We start from the raw sequence: 24,151 nt of genomic DNA, 5'->3' as shown, positions 1-24,151 counted from the left end.
AGGCCCGGCATAGTGACACTACAGTCAGTTTAGGAAGTGGGGCAGAGGGGTGCCTTGGAGCTAGGTCGGGACCTAGAAGAGGCAGTAGCTGGAAGGATGATAGTTTGGGATCCCTCCACTCTGGCCACTGGTCATCCGGGCTCTCCTTGGGTAGGCCCGACACATAGGGGCCACTGGTCATCCGGGCTCTCCTTGGGTAGGCCCGACACATAGGGTTCAGGTGGGACGCCCACCCGTGAGCACATCTGAAAAACCAGATACTAAGGAGTGCCCGGCCTGGGTGGGCACTGCCCTGGGGCCTGGGAGGAGCAGCCAGCTGGGGGGCTCAGCGGGCCCTGCAGCCGCATCCCCTGGAGGCCGCAGCATCCTGGCCCGCCCTGTGCCTCCCGCCGTGGGCTCTCCTTTGGGAGAAAACTTTGGTTTTCACCGAAACAGGCCAACTTTTCCGAGCACCGCCCGTCTTCCTCCCTGGAACCCCCCCCCCCCCCCGCAGGGGTTTATCTACGGATTATGACAGTGGCCCCGGCCCAGCCCGCAGCTGTTCCACGTGGGGCGGGGGCTGCCCAGGCCAGCAGCGGAGGGCCCGTGTGGGTCACAAGACAAGACGGAGCATTGACGGGCCTGTCGGCGGCTTAGGTTGCTCCGGGGCAGGGACCCGGGAACAAAAAGCCTCCATCAGGCTCCGTGCAGGCCCGGGAAGTGGGTGAAGCGCCCTCTCCCCCCCCCACACACCCCCCCCCCCCCCCCCCGGGGCGCATCCCCCGCAGCAGGGCCGGTGCCGGCGCGGGCGGGAGGCAGGGCCGCGGGGTGGCGCGTCTCCCCGGGCGCCCGCAGGCCAGGCCGAGCCCCGAGCCCCCGCCCCCGCCCCGCGCCCCGCGCCCTGCACCCCGCGCCCCGGCCGCCCGCTGGGGTCGGGGGGCGGCGCCCGGGGCGCGCGGGGCGGCGGCGGCGGCGGCGGCGGCGGCGGGGGCGGGGCGGGGCGGGGGCGCCGAGGCCACACCCATCGGCGCGGCTCCGGGGCAGCGAGTCGTCGGCCGCCGCGCTCCAGCCTCCGCCCGCTCCGAGCCGACCCGGGCCGCACCGGGAGGGGCCGCTCGGGCCGCAGCGCGAGGGCAGCGAGGGGCGGCGGCGGCGGCGGCGGCGGGCACCGGGCGGGGCCGGCGGCGGCGACCATGATCGCTTTGTTCAACAAGCTGCTGGACTGGTTCAAGGCCCTGTTCTGGAAGGAGGAGATGGAGCTCACGCTGGTCGGGCTGCAGTACTCGGGCAAGACCACCTTCGTCAACGTGATCGCGGTGCGCGGGGGCGGGGGCGGGGGGGGGCGGGGGGCACGGGGGGCTCGGGGGGCATGACGGGGCGAAAGTGCCCGGGCCTCCCCGCCCCGCGTGCGGACGGCCGGCGGGGGGAGGGGGCGGGCGAGCCCAGCCCCGCCCATGGCCCTGATCCTCCGCGACCCTGGTGTCCCCGCGGCCCTAACCCTCGGACCCCCGCGACTCTAACCCTCGGACCCCCGCGGCCCTAACCCTCGGCGCCCCTGGTGCCTCCGCGGCTCTAACCCTAGGACCCCCCGCGGCCCTAACCCTCCGCCCCCCCCCCCGCGGCCCTAACCCTCGGACCCCCCGCGGCTCTAACCCTCCGCGCCCCACCCCCGCGGCTCTAACCCTCCGCCCCCCCCCGCGGCTCTAACCCCTCAGCACCCCCCCCCCCCGCGGCCCTAACCCTCGGACCCCCGCGGCCCTAACCCTTGGCGCCCCTGAGGCTCTAACCCTCGGACCCCCCGGGGCTCTAACCCCTCGGACCCCCGCGGCCCTAACCCCTCAGCCCTCCCCGCAGCCCTAACCCTCGGACCCCCGCGGCCCTAACCCTCAGCGCCCCTGACCCGCTGCCGGAAGAGGAAGCCTGGCGCTGGAGGGGGAGGGGCGGCAGCCCCGGGCCGGGGCATCAGCGGAGGCTCCTCTGGCGACCCCTTGGCGTCCTGGCCCTGGGGGTCCGGAGGGCGCCCTCCTAAGGGACTTTGGAGAGGCCGCCGCGCCCAGAAGTTGCCGCCGGGGGAGCCCCGGGCCGCAGCCGGAGTTGGAGGGGCGCTGCCCACCCTGGGGACCCCGAGCCCTGAGGCCTTGGGTCGAGGCCGGCCTGGGCGATTCTCGGCGGTTCGCCGCCAGGGAGTGGTGGGGAAAGAGTTAAAATCTGTCTCGGAAAAAGGGAAGACGAGCTCCATGGGAGTGTGAGCTGAGGCTGCAGCAATGGCTGCGGCCTGCCTTACAGACCCGGCCGCACTGGGCCTGGGACTCCGGGGGGCCTCGGGGTGGGCCGGGGTGATCCCGCCTCACCCCAGGATGCTCCCCAAGAAGGCCGGGTTGGCCACATAGTGCCCCAAAAACGCGCATCGCGAGACAGGTCAGCAAAGAAGTGTGGTGGGTCAGCGAGGTACCTCCCTGCACCCGTTCCCGGCCCTCCTGGAAGAAGAGGGCCCCCTGACGCGTCTCAGCATCCCAGGAGGAGCGCTGCCTGAGGCAGGAGGGCCGCACCTCGCCTCGGCTCCGGCCTGGAGCTGCGGGTGACCCATGGTCACATGTTTAGGCACCAGCTTCCCTTTTCCACACATGCCTTGCACATGACCTCTGCCCCTTCCTCCACCCCATGGTTCCTGGCTCCTCATCTACCAGGGTGAGACCTTCGGGCCCCTGCTGGGGGTCTTGGCATGCCGGTTTCCTAGGCAGCGTGCACCCCTGAGCTCCCGTCTGCCCAGGCTCTGGCCCTGGAGTCTGGCCCCTAGTTAGATTTGGCACTGACTCAAGCCCTTGGGCCCCCTGGGCGGGAGCATAATGCCTGGACTCTGATCCTGCAGGCCTGGGTGGCTCGGCTTCTAGGCATTTTGACCTGGGACATGTCTCCAGGGTAAGGCCAAGAGGAGGAACAAGTTGCTGCTGCTCTGATGGCTCAGCCTAGGTGTCACCTCCAGGCCCCAGGGAAGCTTCTCTCACGGGGCATTTATGAATGCCATGCTCCTGGGCGGAGATCCACAGGTCCCCGGGTGGGTTCCACTCCCTGGCCAGGAGGGCCTCCTCTAGACCTGCATCATGTCCAGAACAGGAACAGAACTCAAGAGTCACAAATGACACTGCCAGGGTCAGAGTTTCCGGGATGTACAGAGACAGCCTAGCCCATGCATTCCCTTTTTTGCAATTAAATTTGCCACTTTGGCTCTCACATCCTAAAAAGTGCAAGCAAAATTTCCCTTTAAAGAAAAACCACCCCTCGTGGAGACTTCAGTGGGAGTTCTAGCATCAGGGGAACTGGCGTTCTCAGATCCTCCCGGGTTCCAGCACTCGCATTTCTGCCCACCTGCTGTATAACCACAGCAGAGCATCTTTCAGAAGGAAATGAAGAATCGGAACCCCTGGGCTCTGTTCCCATGCCCACTACTGACTCTGAATCACCTTTCCTGTTCATTTGGCATCTGTTTGCCTCAGCTTTTTTCCCATTTGGCTTTTTCTACTCACTATATGAGGCCCGACTGTAAATAAAATTGAGTTTATGTGTCTTAGCCACTCAGCAGGCTAATGTGAACTGGAGAAAAAAAAAATTATGCAGAGACTTCTCACCGCTTCCAAGAACTTAAAGCTTAGGTTTGGAGTTCTTCTGGAAAAGCTGTCATGTAGAGGGTAGGAGATGATTTGCCTGAGGGATGAGAGAGCCATTTTCAAAGATCTCAAGCCATTTAAATATGTAAAAGACTGTCCTGTGGAAGAACGAGTCTTGGGGTTCCCAAGCCTTTGGAGCAAGGGATGGCAGTTATAGGAAGATGGATTTTTGACTCATTATAAAGAATTCCCTTGGAGAATTGGAGCCCACCTAAGAGGGAATGAGCCACAGGGTATTCAAGTCTGGGACGAGAGGTTAGACCAGGTGACTTTGGGGTCACTTCCAACCTTAAACGAACAGCTTGTGAGATCAGGGAAATGAAGTCATAACTTGGTTCCAACTTAGCTTAGGTTCACAGCTGAACTGGAAATATGGGTGCCAGGGAGCCTGTTCCCTGAAGGGCCTCCTAGCCCAGGATCACATGCGGCCAGGCTGGGCTTCTCATTTATATGGGAGCCTGTGGGTCTTCTAGTTGCCAGAGACGCCAGATGGCTCCTCATGTATATCCAGACCATTTCCAAGCACTTTGTGAGCCTGTTTTCCAGTCTCTAGGAAACAAAAACCCTTCTCCCCATTTTGCAGAAGGGAACCTCGAGGCCCAGAGGTGTTGAAGTGTCTTGTCCGAGCTGCATCATGATGAGTGATTAACAAAAAATGGGCTTTCTTCTTCAGACCCTTACGTTCTTCATAAGCCCAGATGGGGGAGGAGTGGACTTTGGTCCAGCAGGCACCCCCACCCCCACCCTGGCACCCTGCTGGGGTCTGGGACTTAGAGGGCGAGTGGTTAGGGTCTCCATATTTAGTGGGAAGCCGTCCTCCTCCAGGGCACTCCTTTCTCTCGGTGGTTAACTATTAGGGCTCTTGGACCCTTTTGATATCTGATGAAAACTAGAGGCCCTCGGTGTGCTTGGGTGACTCAGTCGATTAAGCACCCGACTCCGATTCCTGGTTTCAGCTCAGGTCAGGATCTCAGGGTCGTGACACTGAGCCCCTCGTGGGGCTCTACGGCGGGTGTGGAGCCTGCTTCAGATGCTCTCCCCCTCTGTTCCCCACCCCCACTTACTCTCTCTCTAAAACAAAACACACATTAGAGACCCTTTCCCCAGAGAGGTGTCCCTACAAACCGAAATTTTGCACATGTAGGTCAGGTGCAGTTTCAGGGGGTTCAGGGACTCTCCGAAGTCCGTCTGTGTGGCCCGCAGGTTAGGGACCTGCTCCCTGCACCTTGCCGTGAGCATCCGTCATGGGGACTCAGTCCTCACCTCCCAGGCCTTGGAGCATGAGCCTGGGCGATTCCTGCAGGTGACAGGGAACCAATCACTCTCATTCAGACGGGACCCCGGGAGTCTTCACTCGGGCCCGCAGGCTCTGAGTAAGAGCTCATGCCTCCTCCATCCTGGCTGATGGTCCGAGCCTCTGACTTCCTTACGTGACTTGAGGCAGATTATTGCTACCAGCTAGCAGCAGACAATGGCGTGGTTCAGAGACACGGCTGTCACCCTGAGATTCCAGGCTACGGAAGCCCCGTCTCCTGCATCTGGGGGAGGCGGGTGGTAAACACAAGTGTCCTACCTGTGAACATGGAGGTGACCTTGGAGGGAGTTTTTTGGCCTTACCTCAGGCCTGGGGCTGGTTTCGAGCAATCTAGACATCTTGGAGACAATGTAGAAGGGGAGAAATGAACATCGTTAGAATTCAAAAACTGGGTTGTGGGGTCTGGAATTACAGTCGACTCCTAATTATCCAGCAGACACGTGCTAGTGTTAACGGGGGGGGGGGGGGTGGGGGGGGGGTGGGGGTGGGGTGGGCAGGATTCGCCGCCCCAGGAAGCGCATAGTCTCGCGGGGACGCAGGAGGCAACAGGGGATGTAGAGTGCGGCTCACCCCCCCTAACAGATGGGGGGTGGTGCAAATACACCAGAACCGTAGACGGTCCAGAAATTGCTGGGTGTGCACTGCATTTTGGGGGGCCCTGTTCATCTTCCCTCCCACTGTTTGCTGCTAGTTTGAAGATCCGTATGCCCACTTCCCTTGTGGTCCCCCCACTGTTTTACCGTGACCTGTTTGAAATTCTTTTGCTGGGAGCTCATTGTTCCTCTGCTCCGCTGGAGACTCAGTACAGCAAAGGGGCTTCTGTTCCAACACAGAGAGGTTGGTGAGACCTCAGGAAGAACTTGTTCTCGGTGTAGGCTGAGACTGAGGGTGCCTGGAGGCGAGGCGCCTCGTGTTGGGGAGGGGGGCTGTGGCGTGGGGTGGGCTCCTGAGATGCTTACGGCCGTCCTGCCGGGAAGCAGGGGACACTCGGGAGATGGCCCCGTGCCCCTTGCACACGGGGCCCGCGAGGTTCTGGCCTGGCCTCTGCTTTATCCTCGCGGCCTCGTGGCTGTGGCTGCCGGGGATGGCGCGTCTGGGTTCCGCCGATCCGTACCCCCCCTTCCAATTCTGACTCTTCCTTGCAGTCAGGACAGTTCAATGAGGACATGATCCCCACCGTGGGTTTCAACATGCGCAAAATCACCAAAGGGAACGTGACCATCAAGGTGAGAGGCAGGAAGGCGAAGAAGAGCACCTGTGTGCGTGTTGGGGCGGGGCAGCCCGGGGGAGCTGGGAGGGCGTCTGAGACCCGGGGAGGAGAGGCGGGAGAGGCTGGGAGAGTTGGGGAAAGGCCGCAAGACGCCTGAGGCAGGCCCCGGGCTGTAGGGACAGGAGGGACGGGAGCCGGTTGGGTCAGGCTGCCGGGCTGCTGCTGAGACATGCCACCCTCTCTCTCACTCAGCTCTGGGACATCGGGGGACAGCCCCGATTCCGCAGCATGTGGGAGCGCTACTGCCGAGGAGTGAGCGCCATCGTGTAAGTGCAGGGCCAGGTGGGGAGGGGAGCGCGGGGCTCAGCCTCCCCTGCCACCCGGCCTCCCTGCCTGCGGGGACCATGGGGCAGAACCGGATGAGTCACAACCCTCGGTCCATGATACACCGTCCAGTTCGCGCGGGGCCTGCCTTTACTTCGCCAGCCGCATGTTTCTCACCTGCGAAGCACTCGGAGCACCTCCCGGCCAATCTGAGGGCCAGAGTGTCAACCGGAGAAGGCACCTGTGTCTTCCTGCCTCCCCCAACCTAGAGTTACCACCGTCCTGAGTTTCGCGATTTAAATGATTCATTCCCCTGCTTTTTAAAAATAATTGTATCTTATCTGTACATAGATGTACGTATATACATGCCCAACAAAAGATTGTTTCATTTTCACTGTTTTTTAGAAGTATCTCGCTGCAAGAAAATCTGGGGATTCCTTTGCTTTTTTCATTCAACCATGGCCAGTCTTCCCATGCAGACCTAAGAGGGTCACTGGGAGGGATTTACACCTAATCTGAAAGGGCCAACACACACACACACACACACACACACACACCCCGTGTGACAGCTTTTCCAGAGGGGACTGGATGACAGGGTAATGGCAGGCCATGGAGGAGGCCCAGGTGGCCCACAGATGCAGAGGTGACCTAGCCGGAACAAGATGTTTTCCCCTGCAAGCACAGCTCCTCCTCTTCCTACCTCTCAGCCCTGAGTGTCAACATGCCTGCCCCATCCTGCCGTCTGTCCCCCAGGTACATGGTGGACGCCGCTGACCAGGAGAAGATTGAGGCCTCCAAGAACGAGTTGCACAACCTACTGGACAAACCCCAGCTGCAGGGCATCCCGGTCAGCAGCCCTAAGGAGCTGGAGGGGAAGGAGCCCGCTGGGCAGCCACTGGGGGCAGGGCAGGAAGCAGGGGAAGGCCAGGTGCCCTCGGGGTGGGGGTGGGGGACACACGGGGAAGCAGATAGCCTGGCCCGGCCGCCCTGGACCAAGTCCTCGCCGTCCCTCCTCTGTAGGTCTTAGTCCTGGGTAACAAGCGAGACCTCCCGGGAGCGCTGGACGAGAAGGAGCTGATTGAGAAAATGTGAGTGGTTACCCTGGGCTTCGGCCTCCGGATTTCCCAGGCGGTGGGGAGGCGCCCGCTGCTGCTCTCTGTGTGGCCACCCGGCGGCAGCAGAGCCCACCCTGCCCCGGGGGTGGGGGGGGTGGGGGGCAGAGGGGACGGACTCCAGCCCCAGCCCCAGGCGCCCTGGGCAGTCCTAGCCTCAGCAGGCTCTCCTCTGGTCCCCCCCCAGGAATCTTTCCGCCATCCAGGACCGAGAGATCTGCTGCTACTCCATCTCCTGCAAAGAAAAGGACAACATTGGTGCGCGTGGGTATGGGGGAGCTGCTGGCATTCTGGGACAGCCAGGGCTGGGGGTGGGGGGGTGGCATGGAGGCGCTTCTGGGTGTGCTGGCGCAGGGCTCTCGAGGGTTTCCACTGCGCGGGGGGCCTTGACGCCCAGAGCCCCTAGCTCTGGAGGACAGGTCCCGGGGGACTCAGATTCTGAGCGTCAGCCCCGCCCTCCCCAGCTCCCCCCACTCCTGGCTTGTGTGATCTTAGGCAAATCACCCCCTTCCGTGGGCCTCACTTCACCCTCTGTAACGTCACGGGGTTGGATGAGGTGGTGCCCAGGCCCCAGGGTTGGATGAGGTGATGCCCAGGCCCCTTGGGGCAGGGCGGTCCATGGCGGCTCCCCTTCCCGGCACCCGGATACCCCTGCCATGCTTTGGCTCTGGGTGGGTGACCTTAAAGTTGATCCCCAGCCGTGGTTTGGAGGCCCTGGGCTCCCACCACTGCCCTGGGTGTGCCTTGCACCTCCTCAGCCGGCCGCGCCACGGGAAGGCCTATAAACTTCTCTGTTGCCCCCGCCCAGACATCACCCTACAGTGGCTTATTCAACACTCAAAGTCACGGAGAAGCTGAGACTGCGGGCCTTCCCCCTCAGACCAGGGACCTGCTGTCATCCAAACCCGAAGCCGAGCTCCCCGCCCACCCCGCCGTCCCCCCTAAGCCCGCCCCTCCTCGCTCAATGTGGGGAGGGGTCCTCTGGGGATCCCAGAGTCCTGTTCTGCTGAGGTTTCAACTCCTGATTTTATTGTAAAATAAACTGCTCCCCTTCTGATCCCCTAACCTCTTGCCCTCCCCCCTTTACCCGCCCTGCTTCCATCCTCCTAACGACCCCGGCCCCACAGCCCCTGCCCTCCTCCCCGCAGTGCCCCCCCACGCTGCCCTTTTCAACACTCTTCTGTTCTTGTCCTGTGTGTACAGTATATATATGTATATATCTTTTAATTTTTTAATTTAAGCAAAGACTAAAATCAAGCATTTGATGCTGCAGGGGTCCGTCAGGATCTGGGAGGGGGACGGTCTGGAAAGAAGGAAAGAGCTGCAGGGCTGGCCTGGGGGCAGGTGGAGATTAGGGAAGTGAAGGCTGACACCTGGGGCAGGTACCAGCTGGGCACCGGTGGCCGTCCCCAGGTCCTGTTTGTTTCCCTTGCCAGTCTGGCCTGTCCCTGCAGCGCTTGAATATCACAGGCTGACAGGGAGCCTCCAGAGGCGCCCCTCTCCGCCCCCAGTCTCAGTGGGGGCCAGCGGGCACCACCCAGTGCCACAGACCACCGGGCCGCAGGGGCGGGAGCCTCCTCGCTGCCCCGGCGGCCCCTCCTGCCGGCTCCCGGCTCCGGCTCCCGGCTCCTGCCCCGTTCCCAGGGCCCCCAACTCCATGGGCCACCTCATTTTCTGTTCTCGTTTTGCAGAGTTGCACAAGGAGAGAACTCAGCATGGGGGGTTGGTTCTTTGGGTTTTGTTTTGTTTGTTTATTTGTTTAATTTAATGATTTGTAAAGTGATGTTCCTCTTCCTTTTTTTACACTTTTAGCTCATATTTAACCTCTGTTTGGAAAATGATTCTTGTAACTGTACATTTTTTTGCCTCCTAACAAGAATAAATGACCAGTTTTGTGTTGGGGGGGTGTCGGGGCCTGCTTATTCGTGCGTGGAGGCCGCGGAATGGCTGGCGGGCGGCGCCCCGGGCACAGACCGCCCCGGAGAGGGAGGGAGGCGCCCACACGGGCACACAATGGCACCCACAGAGCGGCCTCCGCACGCGTGCCCTCCCCCCCCCCCCCCCGCGGCCCTGCCTGCACACGTGCATGCACACGCCGCGAGCTCCAGCCCTGGGCTTGCAGCTGCCGGGCGGAGGAAGCCCGTGGGCTCGGGGTGCGGGAGCAGAGCCCCTCCGCAGCCAGGGTGGGGCCGCAGCCCGAGCCCCGCCCCGCGCGCCCCCAGCCCCCCGCGTCCCCCAGGGGCGCTGCTGAGGGCGGCCCCGCCTCCCTGCCGGGTCGGTGCCGCCGGCCTCCTGGGACAGGCTGCTCCTTAGTCCTCGGCCCAGTCCCCGCCCCCTCCCACGTGACCCCAGCCTCGGGAGCCGCCCCCCCGCGGCCGCTGCCTCAAAGCCTCGGGGCCGGATCACCCAAATCCAGGGCCGCCTTGACCCAGATCTGCGGGAAGCCCGGGCTCCCCGGCCCCGCCCCTCCAGGGTCCCGGCCCCGCCCCTCCGGGTTCCCCGGCCCGGCCCTTCGGGCCCCGCCTCTCCGGGCTCCCCGGCCACGCCCCTCCAGGGTCCCGGCCCCGCCCCTCCGGGTTCCCCGGCCCCGCCCCTTCAGGCTTCCAGGCCCCGCCCCTCCAGGGGCCCGGACCCGCCCCTTCAGGCTCCCCGGCCCGGCCCTTCGGGCCCCGCCTCTCCGGGCTCCCCGGCCACGCCCCTCCAGGGTCCCGGCCCCGCCCCGCCCCCGCCCCTCCAGGCTCCCCGGCCCCACCCCTCAGGCTTCTAGGCCACGCCCCTCCAGGCTCCCCGGCCACGCCCACTCAGGTCCCCGGCCACGCCCCTCCAGGCTCCCCGGCCACGCCCTCTCAGGGTCCCCGGCTACGCCCCTCCAGGCTCCCCGGCCATGCCCCTTCGGGCCTTGCTTCTCCGGGCTCCTCGGCCCCGCCCCTCCAGGGTCCCGGCCCCGCCTCTCCGGGTTCCCCGGCCCCGCCCCTTCAGGCTTCCAGGCCACGCCCCTCCAGGCTCCCGGCCCCGCCCCTCCAGGCTCCCCGGCCACGCCCCTTCGGGCCGGGCTCCTCGGCCCCGCCCCTCCAGGGTCCCGACCCCGCCCCTCCAGGCTCCCCGTCCACGGCCCTTCGGGCCCCGCCTCTCCGGGCTTCCCGGCCCCGCCCCTCAGACTTCCAGGCCACGCCCCTCCAGGCTCCCCGGCCACGCCCCTTCAGGCCCCGCCCTCCAGCCCCCTCTGCCCCCCAGCACCTGGAAAGTGGAGCCCGCCCTGCGCCGCTCCAGGCCTTCTGCTCCTGCGTCTGCTGGGAGAAGGAGCCGCGGTCCGCTGGGATCTGGGAGCGGGGACCCCAGGGCTCAGGGCTCTGAGCCTCCCCAGCCCTCCCTCCCTCGGTGTCCAGGGCTCCCTCCTGCAGATACTTTCTGGTGGGAAATGACTTGCCGGGCAACGTGGTTCCCCACCGACAGGGGAGTTTGAGGAAAGAACGTGGATGGAAGTTGGCAAATGGAGCAAAATGATTTTAGGGTATCTTCCAGTTCTAAGGGATAGGAAACGTGCCCCCTGGTTAAGGAGGTGGCAGCTGGGACCGGGCTGCCCCCGTGCTCTCCTGGCTGCAGACATGGCAGCGGTTCGCCCCTGGCCTGGGAGGCCGGGACAGGCCTGTCCCTCACACGGGGAGCAGGACCAGGACGGGGCAGGTGTCGGGGCTGACCTGCCTTTCCCCATCCTGCGTCCCCTGTGAGGGTGACACCTGAGACGTGATGGGCTGAGCTGGTGAGCAGCAAGCAGGCATCCTCCTCCAGGGGCCTGCACACAGCAGGTGTCTAACTGCCTAAAGAACTTGTGAAACTTGGACAAGGAACAGAGTGCGTGTATGTGTGAATGCCCGTGCCAGGGACCCTCTGAAGTGCCGAAACCCGGGTGAGCCTGGAGAGTCCCCCGGCCAAGCCCACCCTTTGGTACTAGGGAATTCATTTCCCAAGAGGGAGCAAGGAAGAAAAGGTGCCAGGCGTCACGCCAGATGCTGTATATATCTTGTCCCATTTAATGACTCCGAGGGAGGGCTTATTCCCATTCTACAGATGAGGAAACCGAGAGGCTCGGCAACTGCGTCCAGTCTGACTGGCGGGAGGTGGTTCTCTGGGCTCTGGGCGCCCAGCTGCTGTGGGAGGCCCGGTGGTCGCCCTCCCCCGGCGTCAGGGTCTGAGGGCTGGTGCAGAGTGTGCCCCAGGGAGGGAGAATGCCCGCGCTGCCTCTGAGCATCCCAGCTCGAATCCGCCGCCCACCACTGCGCCAACCTGCCCTCCCAGCCCAGGCCTGGGACCCCTAAGCAACAAATGCCACATTGTTCCCCCAGCTGGCCCAGGCTGGAGAGACGGTGGCTCTTTCCCAAGGCCTGCTGGCCTGCTGACTAATCTTGCAAGCCCTTCACGTTGGCAGGCATGGGAGGCAGTGGTGGTGGCAGGGCCCCGGAGCTGGACCGGGAGGCAGGGCTGTGGGGGTGGGCGCCCTCTGTGGAAAAGGCGTCCCAAACAGGATGCCGAGGCGCCCCCCTCCCCTGCCCTCAGCCTTCACCTCGGTTCACCCCCGGCCCCCTCCCTACAGCCCGGAGGAAGCCACTGGTGCGTCTAGGACTGGGGGGGGGAGGGTAGCAGGGGCGGAGGGGGAGTGGGGGGATGCGGAGGGAACGGCCCCAGTAGCCTCGGAGCACCCAGCCTCCCTTTGGCCCCCTCTCCAGCCCGGCCCCCACCCACCCATCTTAAGTTTCTACAGACAAAGCTGAGGGCCTCGGTCACTGTGGCAACAGGTCTGCGGAGAGACGGGTGGGTGTCATTCCCCAGCACAAAGACTGTGCGCATGGCAGCCTCATCACTTAGCAACGGCCTCCCTCTCTCTTGGCGTCACCCGTCCTGGGGGTGGGTGCCAGGAAGGGAGAACAAGGCCATTAAGATGCCCTAGAGAGGGGGGAAGGAGGCTTGGGGCCGGGCCGGGCTGAGGCCAAGGGGTGTGGGTGGGGTGGACAAGGACAAAGGAGCCCGGGGCTCTCAGCGACCGCTGTCCCTCGTCCTCCCGAGCCCCTGGGACCCTGCCGAGGCCCTGTGCTCATGTGCCAGGTGGATCCGGCAGGCAGACGTGGCCGGGGACACCCAGGGCTGCCCTTGAAGGCGGTGGGGGCAGTTCTGAGGGAAGCAGGGGGTGATTTGTGGCCGGGGCCAAGGTGTCCCTTGTGCTTGACCTTGTGCCAGCTTCTCTGGGTCCAAGCAGGGTGAGGGAGCCTTTGGAAGGGCGCCGGGGGGACCCGGCGGAAGTGGAACACCCGGGCAGGGCCAGCAGGAGGGGCCGAAGGGTCTCTGGGGGCGCAGGACGGAGCTCTGGCTGCCAGGAAGGGGTGTGGTGGGGGCAGACAGGGACCAGCCAGCTGGGCCGGCTACGGGCAAAACAGTCTGTTCTAGAAGCTGAACAAGAGCAGCTCTCAGAGTCAGAGGCTGGAAGCCCCCCGGGCTCATGGAGGGCAGGACGCTGGCTCCTCCAGAATGGGGGCTTTGTGAGAGGGGAGCGCGGTGGGGGCTCCAGGGGAGACGAGTTTGCAGCTCTCGACTTCCCAAGGGCGCTCGGGTCGGGCCAGGAGGGAGGCTTAGTGCTCTGAGTCCCAAGCCCGTGAAAGCCAAGGGGCCGGGGGGCTGCCCAGGATGCCAGCCGTGGCCGGGAGGGGCGCGGGTGGCCAGCATGAAGCCCCGGGGCGCCACCCGTCCTGGGGAGGGCCGGGTGCGTCTGGGCTGGCAGGACGTGGCAAGAAACTCCAGTGGGCACAGGGGTGCTGCTACCTACTTTATTGTTTTTGACGGGGCTTCTATGGGGCGCGGGGCCTACCAAGGGAGGTGGGGACCGGGCAGCCCAGGATACGTCCGAGGAGGAAGAGGAAGGAGAGAGCAATCCTCTGGGAGAAGAGCAGGTGCCAGGAGGAGGAGGAGGCGGAGGAGGAGTCCGGGCCCAGGGCATACCTGGTCCGGAGAAGAGCCAGGCAGGGCTGGCCCCCAAGGGCCCCTAGTCTAGGACGGATGAGTGTCAGGAGCCGACACGTAGAGAGAGCCCAGCTAAAGGGCAGCGCGTTCCAAGACAGACAGGCGAAGCTCTGGCTCCCAGCCGGGGGGACTGGGGCTTTCTAGGCAGTTCTGGGGACCCGGAAGCATCACCACCCACCCGTTGAGAGCACAGGGCAGGAAGGCCCCGCGAGCGACGGGGGAGGGGGCGTTGACAGGCCTGCACCCGAACCCCAACGAGAGGAAGCAAGTCCACCCTAGACAGCAAGACGGGCAGAGAAGCAAGACCTATGGGGACAGAAACACCGGGCCCAGGCTGGGGCGGCCCTCCACGCTCACCCCCCGCCCCGCTCCCCAGCCTCCCCAGCCTGCAGCCCGGCCTCAGCAAGGCGTGCCCAGGGGCAGGAGCGGGGGCGACTCCCTGGGCTTGTGGAAGTAGATGGAGGAGGGCATCTCGGTCTTGGGCTTGCTGTCCGAGCCGCCGGCCGGGGCGTCGGGGCCGCCGCACGCCCCGCAGCAGCAGCAGCAGCAGCCCAGGAAGGCCCGGCCCAGCGGCCTGCAGATGCACAGGAGCAGCACGGGCGTGACGGCTCCCTTGACGAAGGTGGAGAACTGGTTGACGAGGCCCAGGAGGCCCAGGGTCTGGCGCGTGAGCTCCGTGGAGAGGTAGGCCACCACGATGTTGCAGACGTTCTCGGGGAGCGTGCACAGGGCGTAGACCACCGTCAGGCCCACCACCGTGCCGTTGAGCTGGCTCTCGCACTGCTCGTGCTTGCCCGGCCGGCACTCGGCCTTCCGGCCCGGCGGGCCCCGCACCCGCCACGTCACCAGCTGGCAGGTGACGGTGAAGAGGATGGGCAGGCAGAAGTAGCAGCCGAAGTACCACCACATGCGGGCGTTCTGGTAGGTCATCACCAGCGAGTACAGGGACTCGGGCAGGCTGGCCGAGGGTTTCATGACGCAGGAGTCCGCGGTGCCCCCGGGGGCCGGCTCCTGCCACAGCTGCCACAGCAGGAGCTCGGGCACCGCCAGGATCATGGAGCCCACCCAGATGACGGCCAGCTTGGCCAGGATGGATTGGCAGCGCTCGATGGGCCGCGCCTTGGGCAGGGTGCTGGTGGCCACGTGGAAGCGGTCGATGCCCAGGGCGCAGAGGCTGAAGGTGGTGACCCCCAGAGAGGAGACCTGCGGGCAGAGGCGTGGGGGAGAGGGGCGCGCGGTCAAACCGGGGGCCAGGAGGCGGCCCGGTTCCGGCCGAGACAGGGCCCTGAGTGCCAAGGGCGGAAAGGACAGGCCCGACAGTGAGCATCTCCCGGCGTCAGGCCCTGCGCACCCCTGCAGCCAGGTGAAGAAGCCGCTCAGGCGGGACAAGTGACCCGGCCAGTGGCAGGGACGGGGGCCACGCGCAGGCCGGCCCGACCCCGTGCACCCCCCTTCTCTGCCTTTGGGCCAGGGAGCGAATGGCCTGGGCCCCGCGGGCCCGAGCGCTCGCTGAGACTTTGGAAACTCCGCCCTACTGAGGAACCGAGACAAGCACCTGGAGGTTCCGGCCCTCGTAGTCCCTTCCCCCCAACGTCCCATTATGTGCATCAGGGTGAACGGTTTCCAAACGTGGCTCACGCTCACACTCGCTCTCGCACACTCAGTCTCCCCGTCCTGTCCAGAAAAGCCCCCGGGGCCTGGCTGCGTGGAAGCAGCCCCAGCACACAGGAAGACCCCCTGGGAGCCGAGGGGAAGAAGCCAGGGCCTCCGGGAGGAGAGGAGAGGAGAGGAAGGGGCGAACCCTCCCACGCCGCTGGGCGACAGCCGACCACACTCAGGGATTGTGCTCAGATCCCCCCTCTGTCCAAACACTTCCCTCTTCTGGCGGGGGCACAATCCCTGGCTCATTAGCACTGCCACCAAGGGATCTTTGTGAGAACCCCCCCCCCCCTGGCGGGGGAGCCCAGGCCAGCGGAGGGGCAGCCTTTGGGCTCAGACAAAACCAAAAACAACAAAAAACCGAATTCCAAGCTGCCTTCTGCTGCTCCCTCCTGGGGGCCGCCCCAGACCCTCCCTGCAGAGGGGCTCCAGGCGGGGGTGTGTCACCTCCTACCCCACCACGCAGCCTCGCGTGGGCCTCGATCAGCTCCCGGGCATGTCCACCTCTAGGAGGTGTGGGGCGGGCGGCCTGGGCTGTGTCGGCCACCGCCGAGGTGTTAGGTGTGTCGAGACCCATGGTCAGGCAGGGCCAGGCTTCAGGGCCCGCCAGCCGCGTGCAGGGTTCCCGTCCATCTGCCCTCCTCCTCTCCGTTCTTAGACCCTTTCCTGCAAAAACCCTACACTTACTGAGTTAGTTGGACTCTAAGGACTTTGTTCATATTACTCACTGAATCCTGAGAATCTGTGGAGATACTTTTATTATTACTATTATCCCCAACTGACAGAGGGCAAACCTGGGGTGTAGACAGGTTAGGTAAGTCACCTGCGTCCCTGAGCTGGTGAGGGGCCAAGCCCGGTTCCTTGCGTCCTACCTCTCACGGGGTGCTGGGCTCTGTGCCCCCATGACAACGAGGATGTCAAGGCTAGTCCCAGTTGTAGGATCTTCTTTCAGGTTCGAGTACCTTTGGGTGCCCATTGGGTGGTCTCCCTGGGTTGGGGAGGACACCAGGGGCCACACCAGCTGCTGGGCCTCCATCTGTCCAGACATGAAGTCCTCACTGATATGCAGTGAACTGGGGACAGAGTTGGGCACAGGACATAGACACCTGACCCTAATCCCTTCCCCACCCAGGGCCCCGACCCCGTCCGCCCCCTAGAGCGGCAGCCTTCCCGGGGAGGCCAGTCACTCCAGTGCTCCTTAGTCCCCGCCCCCGCAGCATAGCCAAAGTCTGAAAGGCTGATGCCGTGCCCCTGTGCGGACGGACGCAGTGGCCTGCCTTCCCGGGGCTGGCAGGGGTGCGCGTCTATCGGGGTATCTCTGTAATGTTCCGATTCGGCCATCCGCACGCCGTCTACACAACCACCACCGCTCGTGTGCCCGTCTGAAGGTGGAAGTTCCCAAAGGAGAGGGGGGTGGTTCGCTCCAGAATTGGGTAAAGAAACCTGCCGGCGGGGCCATCTGGTCTACCCCACGGTTGGGAGCTAAGCAACCTGCGCAGGAGTTGTGACCTGCCCAGCGACCCCCGCGTGTCAGAGACAGAGCTGACGCTGACCCCCCACCCCGGCTCCAGCACCGTTTCCGAGAGCAACACCCATCATGGCAAGGAAGGGACTTTCCTTCTGACGTTTGTATTCATGGGGAGCGGACACCGGCTGGGGGTCGGAGGGCTGCAGGACACTGGGGTCTCCTTTCCCAGTCCGCTTAGGGAAGCAGGGTATTCAGAAGTAAGGAGGGCAGGACGGCCGAGTGGCTCAGTGGTTAGCTCAGGGCATGACCCCGGGGTCCTGGGATCGAGTCTCGCCCAGGGCTCCCTGCAGGGAGCCTGCTTCTCCCTCTGCCTGTGTCTCTGCCTCTCTCTGGGTCTCTCATGAATAAATAAATCCTTTAAACAATTTTTTGAAAAAGAAGTAAAGAAGGACAGGGCAGTGTCAGTGGTACAAAGGGAGAAAAAGGAGACATACCCCGCCCGGATAGAGCGATTTCTTAGGAGGAAAATGGAAGGGGGTGAAGGCAGGGGAGGGGACAGCTCAGAGGAAAGAGGGAGGTGGACAGATCTGCCGCGCGGGAGACCAGGCTGGGGCCGGCCCCCGGCTCCCGCACACCTTCCTGCCCCGCCTCACCCGCTGAGTTTACCCGACAGTTCCCAGGAGCCCATACAGCAGGGGTCTCCTTGCCCAAACTGGAAGAGAAGCAAGACAGGGCTCCAGGCCTCCGGGGCCCTGCGCGCCCGCGCGTCCCACTCCCGACAGCCTGGCGCCTGCAGCCCCAGAGCCCCCCTCCAGCAGGACACACGCTCACCTCCATGAAGGGCACGGCCCGGCAGGAAACGTCGCCCAGCAACCTCTGCTTGGTGATCTCATTGAAGATGACCACGGGGAGGCAGAAAAAGAGGACCAGAAAATCCCAGAGGGCCAGGCTCGCCAGGATGGAGTTCCAGGCACTCTTCAGGTAGTAGCTGTGCCACACGATGCACATGACCGACAGGTTCCCCACGATGCCCACCGCGAACACCACCAGGGCCAGGAGCATGATGGCATACGCACCGTACGAGCTCTCGGTCACCGGGTACAGGGGGTTCTGGATCTGCAGCCTCTGGCCTGGCGTCCCCGTTAGATTGCCCCGAGGCTCCGGGCCACGGCCCGGGGCGCCCCTGTCCTTGTCTGGGTCGGGGCTGGTGGCCGTCAGGGGCTTGGTGGGCTGCAGGCCAGCCGGGTGGATGGGCCGGGGGTACTCGGCCCAGTCCTCGGGCACATACTGCTGCACCCCCTTGGCCTCCTCGTCCTCGGTGCCTCTCCTGGGCCGGCTCTGCTGCCCCTGGGCCTCAGCCCCGTGCCTGCCCGAGTGCGGGGCCGCACCCCCCCACACTCTGCTCGGCCCCGCAGCCAAGACCACGGCAAGAGAGACGGCCAGGGGCCACGGCCACTGCATGGCCGGACGAGCAGGAGGCAGCGGCCCCACGGACAGCAGGTGAGGGCGAGGGACCCGGGCACCGGGCGGACTGGTTGGAGGCAGCTGGCCGCTTGGTCCGCCTCCAGTCAGGCGTCTGGCATCACCAGCCTGCTCCAGTAGACTCGCGCTGCGCCCTCCCACCCTGCTGGCCGGGCGCTGGGCAGGGCCCTCTGCTGGGCATAGAGCACTCTTTGCTGTCCTCACGCATCTCGCCCTCCAGGACACTCCTCCTCGGGCAGCAGCGGACCAGACCCACGGGGCCCTCAGAGGCCACCGGCCCCCGGCCTCGGCAGCCAGAGGGCACATGGCTGGCCTAGGGGCCCGTGGGGTGCAGAGGCGGCGCCAAGACCGAAACACGGGCTCCAGACTCTGCCTTGGGAGACGCCCCGCCGGCCGCTCCGACTGGGGTGACCGACGCAGGGAGCCGGGGGCTCAGGGGCTGAGCGCCTGCCTCGGGCCCAGGGCGTGACCCGGAGGTCCTGGGATTGAGTCCCACGTCGGGCTCCCTGCGTGGAGCCTGCTTCTCCCTCTGCCTGTGTCTCTGCCTCTCTCTCTGGGCCTCATGAATAAATAAATAAAATCTTAAAAAAAATCCCAACCAGACAATGACTTACTCACGGTCCCTTAGTGGACACTCACTGCATCCAGCACCCGCTGGCTCCCAGTCAACCCTCACGACCGCTCTACGGGGCAAATGTTACTATTTCCATTTCTCAGGCTCGCAGAGGTCAGTCACGCAGCTGGTCCGCGGTCGAGCCGGGCCCTGGATCTGCCTCCGGAGCTCCTCACAGGCACCAGGCCGCCGGCCTCCTCGCCACGTGGACGGCGGCGTCGAGCCTGGAGAACCACATTCGGATCCAGACGCGATGCCTGGACATGTGCCGCAGGCGACAGTCGCCGAGCACCTGCCGTGCTCCAGTCGACAGAAGCGTAAAGGGCCTGTGCCTGCGAGGGGCCTTCGGTCGGAGGAGGAAAGGGCGTCACATAAGTCACTCCGGCTCAGCGTGATAGATGCCGTGAAAGGCGGGGACGAGTCGCCGAGGGAACCCGCAGGGATCTGGGCTCCAGACAAGCGGGCATTTCACTGGCTCCTGAGTTTGCCCGACAGACGACGGGGAAGGCGGAGGACACGGCACGGGTGCGGCCTCGGAGGTGGCCGGGCGACCACCCGAGAGCCAGCAGGCACGCCAGGGCGGCCGGGCTGCGGGGGCTGCGGGAGCCGGTGCGGTGCGGGGAGCGGGGGGCGGGCCGTGCATTACGTTTATCCCGAGGGCAGCGGAGGGGAGGGGAGGCTGGGGGACTTGAGCAGGTTGCTAGAGGGAAGGTGCATGAGGGTGGGGGCCTGGGCTCTGCGCACGCAGGACTGCGTGGGCCGTGCTCGCTCATTCGGGTCGGGGTCCTGGAAGCAATTATGTGCGGCTCACGTGGAAGGCGGGAGGTATGAGGGTGGGGGTGCAGGCAGGTCAGGGCCCCGAGGGGGGTGGGGGTGCAGGGTGAGGCCCCGGAGCCCCCACGCCCCCAGGCAGCCCAGGAAGGGGGCACAGGAAGAAAATGCACTAGAATCCAGGAGGAGGCCGGCTGCTGTGTCGGCGCCTCGGAGCCGGGGCTGCAGGTCACCAGGCCCCGGGGCCCAGGGAAGCGGTGGCAGATGTCTGTCCTGGAGGACTTCCTGAGCAGGACAGCTTCCCTCCCTCCCTCCCTGAGCGCCCCATCAGGACTGGCAAGAAAAAGGAGGAGGAGGGGGAGGAGGAGGAAAGAAAAAGCCTGAGGTGCCCTGGGACGAGGTCAGGGAAGGTCGTTGGCCTTTCAAACATCTTCTCTTTCTGGCTTCTTACCCGTCACCCTCCTGGGGCTTGGGGGGCTCAGGGGGCTCAGGACCGACCTTGCCCGGGCTCCAGGGTGTCACAGCTAAGAGGCAGAGGTCCACCCGAAAGTCAGACCAGCCAAGGACTTGACTGTCCCCGTGTGGCCAGCACCCCCCGCCCCCCTGGGGCCCCAGAGTGGAGGCAGCACCAGGACTCAGGCTCGCATCCTCTGTAGGGGGGACGGGGGCGGGAGGAGCCCCCCTTGGAACTGTGCTCTCTTAATCCCACTGGACAGCTGGCCCGGGACCTGCCCCCGGGAGTCCGGTCCTTCCGCATGCCCCTGGCACTGAGGCCACTGTCGTGGAAACGACCTCCCGCCCGGTGGGGTGGCCGCTGTGGTAGGGAGTCACCACCCGTACCCCTGGGCACACCAGGTGCTGGCCCGTGGAAACACGGGGTGTAAGCGGGTGTAAGCGGGTGTAAGCGGGTGTAAGCGGGTGTAAGCGGGGTGCTTCATGCACACATGAGCGTCCTGGGTTCCTGCGGGGGAAGCAGCCCGCGGGGGGCACACAGCTCCTCACCACCAGCTGGGACCCGGGGGTGAACTCCTGACACCTCCTTTGTGTAGCCCCACGGAGCTCTCACCCGGGAGGATACCCCAAGGATGACCTACACCAGCCCTCTTACTTTTCAGGGACGTCAAGGCCCGGGGGTGATGCCCGGGGCCCCACCACCAGGCGTGTGTCCACATGGGGTAGCCCTTGGCCATGGGCTGGCTTGTGATGAGCCAAATGTCCGTCCTACTCTCGGGGAGGGGGGGCCTGGCGAGGAGCCCGGCTCAGGGAACCCCTGGAGGAGCGTCCCCTCTGCTGAGGCCTGGGGCGTGGGCCTCGGAGCGTCCAGGGCCACTAGGGGGAACCAGAGGCTCAGTGATGGGAGGGAGGCCGGCCTCTCCCACCGGCCCTGCCCACCCCGCCTGCCTCAGCCCTGCCCCCATCCCCCACCCCCCACCCTGTCACCCGGCCCCCAGCCCCCCCATGCCCCTGTCACCCCATTCCCCCTCCCCCCTCCGCCCCCATCTTCCGGTCCCCCCATGCCCCCTGTCCCCGTGTCCCCCATCCCCCCATCCTCCAGGCCCCCGTCCCCCATCCCCCCATCCTGCCACCCGGCTCTCCCATCCCCCCATCCCTGTGTCCTAGACGGCAGCTGGGGGTCCAGGCTTGTGTGTAGTCTGTGGGGTACTGATAGTGGACGGTCTTGTCCTCTCCCACCGCTCCATCCTGCCCTTCCTTTGGGCCCCCAACACGACCCCCCCCATCCACTCCCCCGCCCCTGTGCTGGGGTGGAGGCCGCAAGCACGTCTGTCCCTGTCCCGGCACCAAGCAGGAGGCAGAGGCTTCCTGGGGAACGTGTGTCCCTGATCCCAGGAATTCCCCGTCCTTCTCCCTGGGAATTTCCCGCTGCTGCCGGAGAGGAGAGCGAGGGGACAGCGTAGGACGGAGCCTGGGGCTGTCCCGGCACCGCGGGCGCTGCGCAGGGCCACCCGGGAAATCACAGGAGCAGGCGCCTCCCGGGGCGGCGGGGGGCCTGCGACTCAGCCCTCGGGGCCTGGCCTGCTGGACGGGTCAAGGACGAGCCCCGGCGGGGGGCGCATTGGTCAAGCACTTAACCCTTCTGTGCCTCAGTTTCTTCCCCTGTTTCTTGGGGATGATGGCAGGCTTGCTGTGCAGATGAAGTGAGTTCACTTAGTTTATGATCGGAGCAAGGTCCACGCAGTCAGCAGCCGTGAGCGCCGCGGCAGACGCGCTGCTCTTTGGGCTCCCGCAGGCCGCAGGAGGCGGGCCCGGATCTTCACGCTGCAGGTTTGGAAACTGCAGCCAACAGAGCAGGAGGGAGCTGCTCAAGAGAAGGGGCACGCGGTGGGGTGGGGTGGGGGGTGGGGGGGGGCAAACGCTGAGGCAGGCCCCCCCCCGCCGTGTTCCCGGCTTGAAAAGGGGCTGCAGCTGGCACCGGACGCGGTGGGGCAAGGGGGTGTAGGCACCTCGACTCCCGCTGGATCCCGCTGTGCCAGGCCCAGGGGGCCTTGGGGTCCCGCTGGGAGGACAGGCAGAGGGCCCCGAAGGGCAGAGGTGCTTCTAAAAGTCAGGGGAGCCGAGCCCCGGCCCCAGCGCTGCGACTAGCTAGCCCTGTCATCTCAGCGATCCCTCATCCGTCCATCTCACAACTAGGTGCTGAGCACCTACTATGTGCAGCCGTCACCGAGATACTCCGGGAACGGTGGACGGACATACGGGCACGCCCTCCGCCCCCGGAGGGTCACACTGGAGGGAAGGAGGCGCCCCCGAAGAAACCAGCCCCCAGACAGCTTGAGGATGGAGTGTGAAGGCCCCGGGGGAAACGAGGGCGGTGCCCCGGAATCACGGAACCCCTCTGTCCTCCCGTTTCCTCGTTTTGGTCGAAGGCGAGGAGCACTCGGGCCCGAGGCCTCCCAGGGACACTGTGGCAGTGAAATGCAGGCGCGGTGAGGGCGTTTCCAGAAGGTACGACGTCTACACTACCGCATGTCCGTGGCTCACCAGCACCTGGAAACGGACTTAAATGCACCTTCTCAGGCCCCCCGACCCGCTCCATCAGGATCCCGCGGTGGGCCGAGCGACCCACGCTTTCGCAGCTCCTCCGGAGGTTGTGACACTTGCTGCCCTTGACAAGCGGGGTGCAAGCAATTCCAGCGGCCTCGGGGCCGCGCCTGCCGAGGGGCCCAGGGAAGAAGCCGCGGCCCCGGGAGCCCCCAGAACGCGGACTCCCCGGACTCTGGGATCTTCCCATCTGCTTCCTTGGCACCTGGCACCCAGTAGACACTTGATATGTGTGTTTAAGGGAAAAAAAAAGAGGGGGATGCCTGGGTAGCTCAGTCGCTTAAGCGTGTGCCTTTGGCTCAGGTCATGACCTCGGGGTCCCGGGATCAAGTCCCACATCAGGGTCCCCGCAGGGAGCCTGCTTCTCCCTCTCCCTCTACTTCTCCCCTGGCTCGTGCTCTCTCTCTCTCTCTTTCAAATGAATAAATAAAATCTTTTTTTAAAAGATTTTATTTATTCATGAGAGACACACAGAGAGAGAGGCAGAGACACAGGCAGAGGGAGAAGCAGGCTCCCTGCAGGGAGCCCGATGTGGGACTTGATCCCGGGTCTCCAGGATCAGGCCCTGAGCTGAAGGCAGGTGCTGAACCACTGAGCCACCTGGGGATCCCAATAAATAAAATCTTTAAAAAAAATAAAAATAATGAAAGAACAAATAAATAGTAAGCAGAGGCATACTCCCCAAATCCCACTTGTTCTGTGTTCACCCAAATCCCTTCACTGGGGGTGGGGGTGAGGAAACATCTGGCTTGCTCAACCAAGGAAGTCTTCCAGCCGCCAAGGTGCTGGTGAGAAGGCATCCAGCCGCCCCAGGAGCCCCGTCCCTGGCGTGTCCCTCGCTCTCGCTCTCGCCCAGCCATGCCCCCGCCCCAGCCCAGCACCGCGTTCCAGACACGCCGCACCTTTCCTCAGCCCTCTGCAGCACGGTGGAAGCAAGGTGAGAACCTCCAGGCTCAGGGGAAGGTTTGGGTTCCCGCCGACTCAAGCACAGCTGGTTACCAGGAATCAGAACCTGGCGGACCAGGTTCCAGCTGCAGATCCCGAGCACCTCCGCGGTGGTCTCCGGGCGCACAGCAGGGGCGCCGCTCTCCTGCAGGGGTGACCGCGTGTCCCCTCTTGCTTACCCAGACTCCCCTCTGGGTGACGGATCCCCCATCAGGACGCTTTAAACATCAGCCTAACCTTCAGGACCCAACCGGTTGGCCCGATCAGCACAAAATCGCCAATTTTTACATGACTGTAGGGGTCGGGGGTTGGGGGGGGAGTAAGTCGTGTTGGAATTTGTCTAACAACGTTCATTGACTGCCTACGATGTGCCGGGCTCCTCATTAATGCTCAAAAGCACTTGTCACCGAGGAAGGGCCAGCCGTTCTTTGAAACCCCCTCTTGACGGACAGGTCGCTCCCATTCAAGGCAGCCTGGTCCCATGCCGGAGGCTGAAGTTGTGCGGAAGCTGCTCCTTTATTAGAAATGTGATTCCAGGAGGG

General features: G+C 64.7%; 3 protein-coding genes across 17 annotated transcripts in view; 1 reads left to right on the top strand and 2 right to left on the bottom strand.

Moving 5' to 3' along the window:
* The window catches only part of LOC112934566 (receptor-type tyrosine-protein phosphatase V-like), a 38,197-nt gene extending 32,786 nt beyond the window's left edge, over positions 1–5,411 (bottom strand). For 5 of the 14 annotated variants that reach the window (XM_072733489.1, XM_072733491.1, XM_072733496.1 and 2 more), the window contains exon 1: positions 1,880–5,408. In XM_072733489.1, coding sequence (XP_072589590.1) covers positions 1,880–2,218 — 339 coding nt within the window. In that variant the 5' untranslated portion in view covers positions 2,219–5,408. Of the gene's footprint in view, positions 1–1,879 lie in introns of all 14 variants that reach the window. The other 9 variants (XR_011996430.1, XR_011996428.1, XR_011996429.1 and 6 more) reach the window with 3 other exon arrangements.
* ARL8A (ARF like GTPase 8A) lies at positions 1,016–9,505 on the top strand. 2 transcript variants are annotated; one of them, XM_072733504.1, is made up of 7 exons: positions 1,016–1,295; positions 6,105–6,185; positions 6,422–6,495; positions 7,247–7,340; positions 7,514–7,581; positions 7,770–7,863; positions 8,414–9,505. In XM_072733504.1, exons 1-7 carry the CDS (start codon positions 1,173–1,175, stop codon positions 8,639–8,641), a joined length of 762 nt encoding a protein of 253 aa, XP_072589605.1. In that variant the 5' UTR covers positions 1,016–1,172; the 3' UTR covers positions 8,642–9,505. The 2 variants fall into 2 exon arrangements, with proteins under 2 accessions (XP_072589605.1, XP_072589606.1); XM_072733505.1 differs by having other exon boundaries at positions 1,019–1,295; positions 7,793–7,863.
* A 3,902-nt stretch (positions 9,506–13,407) lies between these two features.
* On the bottom strand, positions 13,408–18,809 carry GPR37L1 (G protein-coupled receptor 37 like 1). Its single transcript, XM_026017969.2, has 2 exons — positions 17,573–18,809; positions 13,408–14,817 (listed from the first exon to the last, which is right to left on the bottom strand). The coding sequence occupies exons 1-2, from the start codon at positions 18,527–18,529 to the stop codon at positions 14,014–14,016; spliced, it is 1,761 nt and encodes a 586-aa protein (XP_025873754.2). The 5' UTR covers positions 18,530–18,809; the 3' UTR covers positions 13,408–14,013.
* Positions 18,810–24,151: the final 5,342 nt, after the last annotated feature.

This window comes from Vulpes vulpes, chromosome 13 (assembly GCF_048418805.1).
Source record: "Vulpes vulpes isolate BD-2025 chromosome 13, VulVul3, whole genome shotgun sequence".
In the NCBI taxonomy this organism is placed as follows: Eukaryota; Metazoa; Chordata; class Mammalia; order Carnivora; family Canidae; genus Vulpes; species Vulpes vulpes.
The sequence above is the reverse complement of the archived record's forward strand: the minus strand, read 5'-3'. Positions and strand labels throughout refer to the sequence as shown.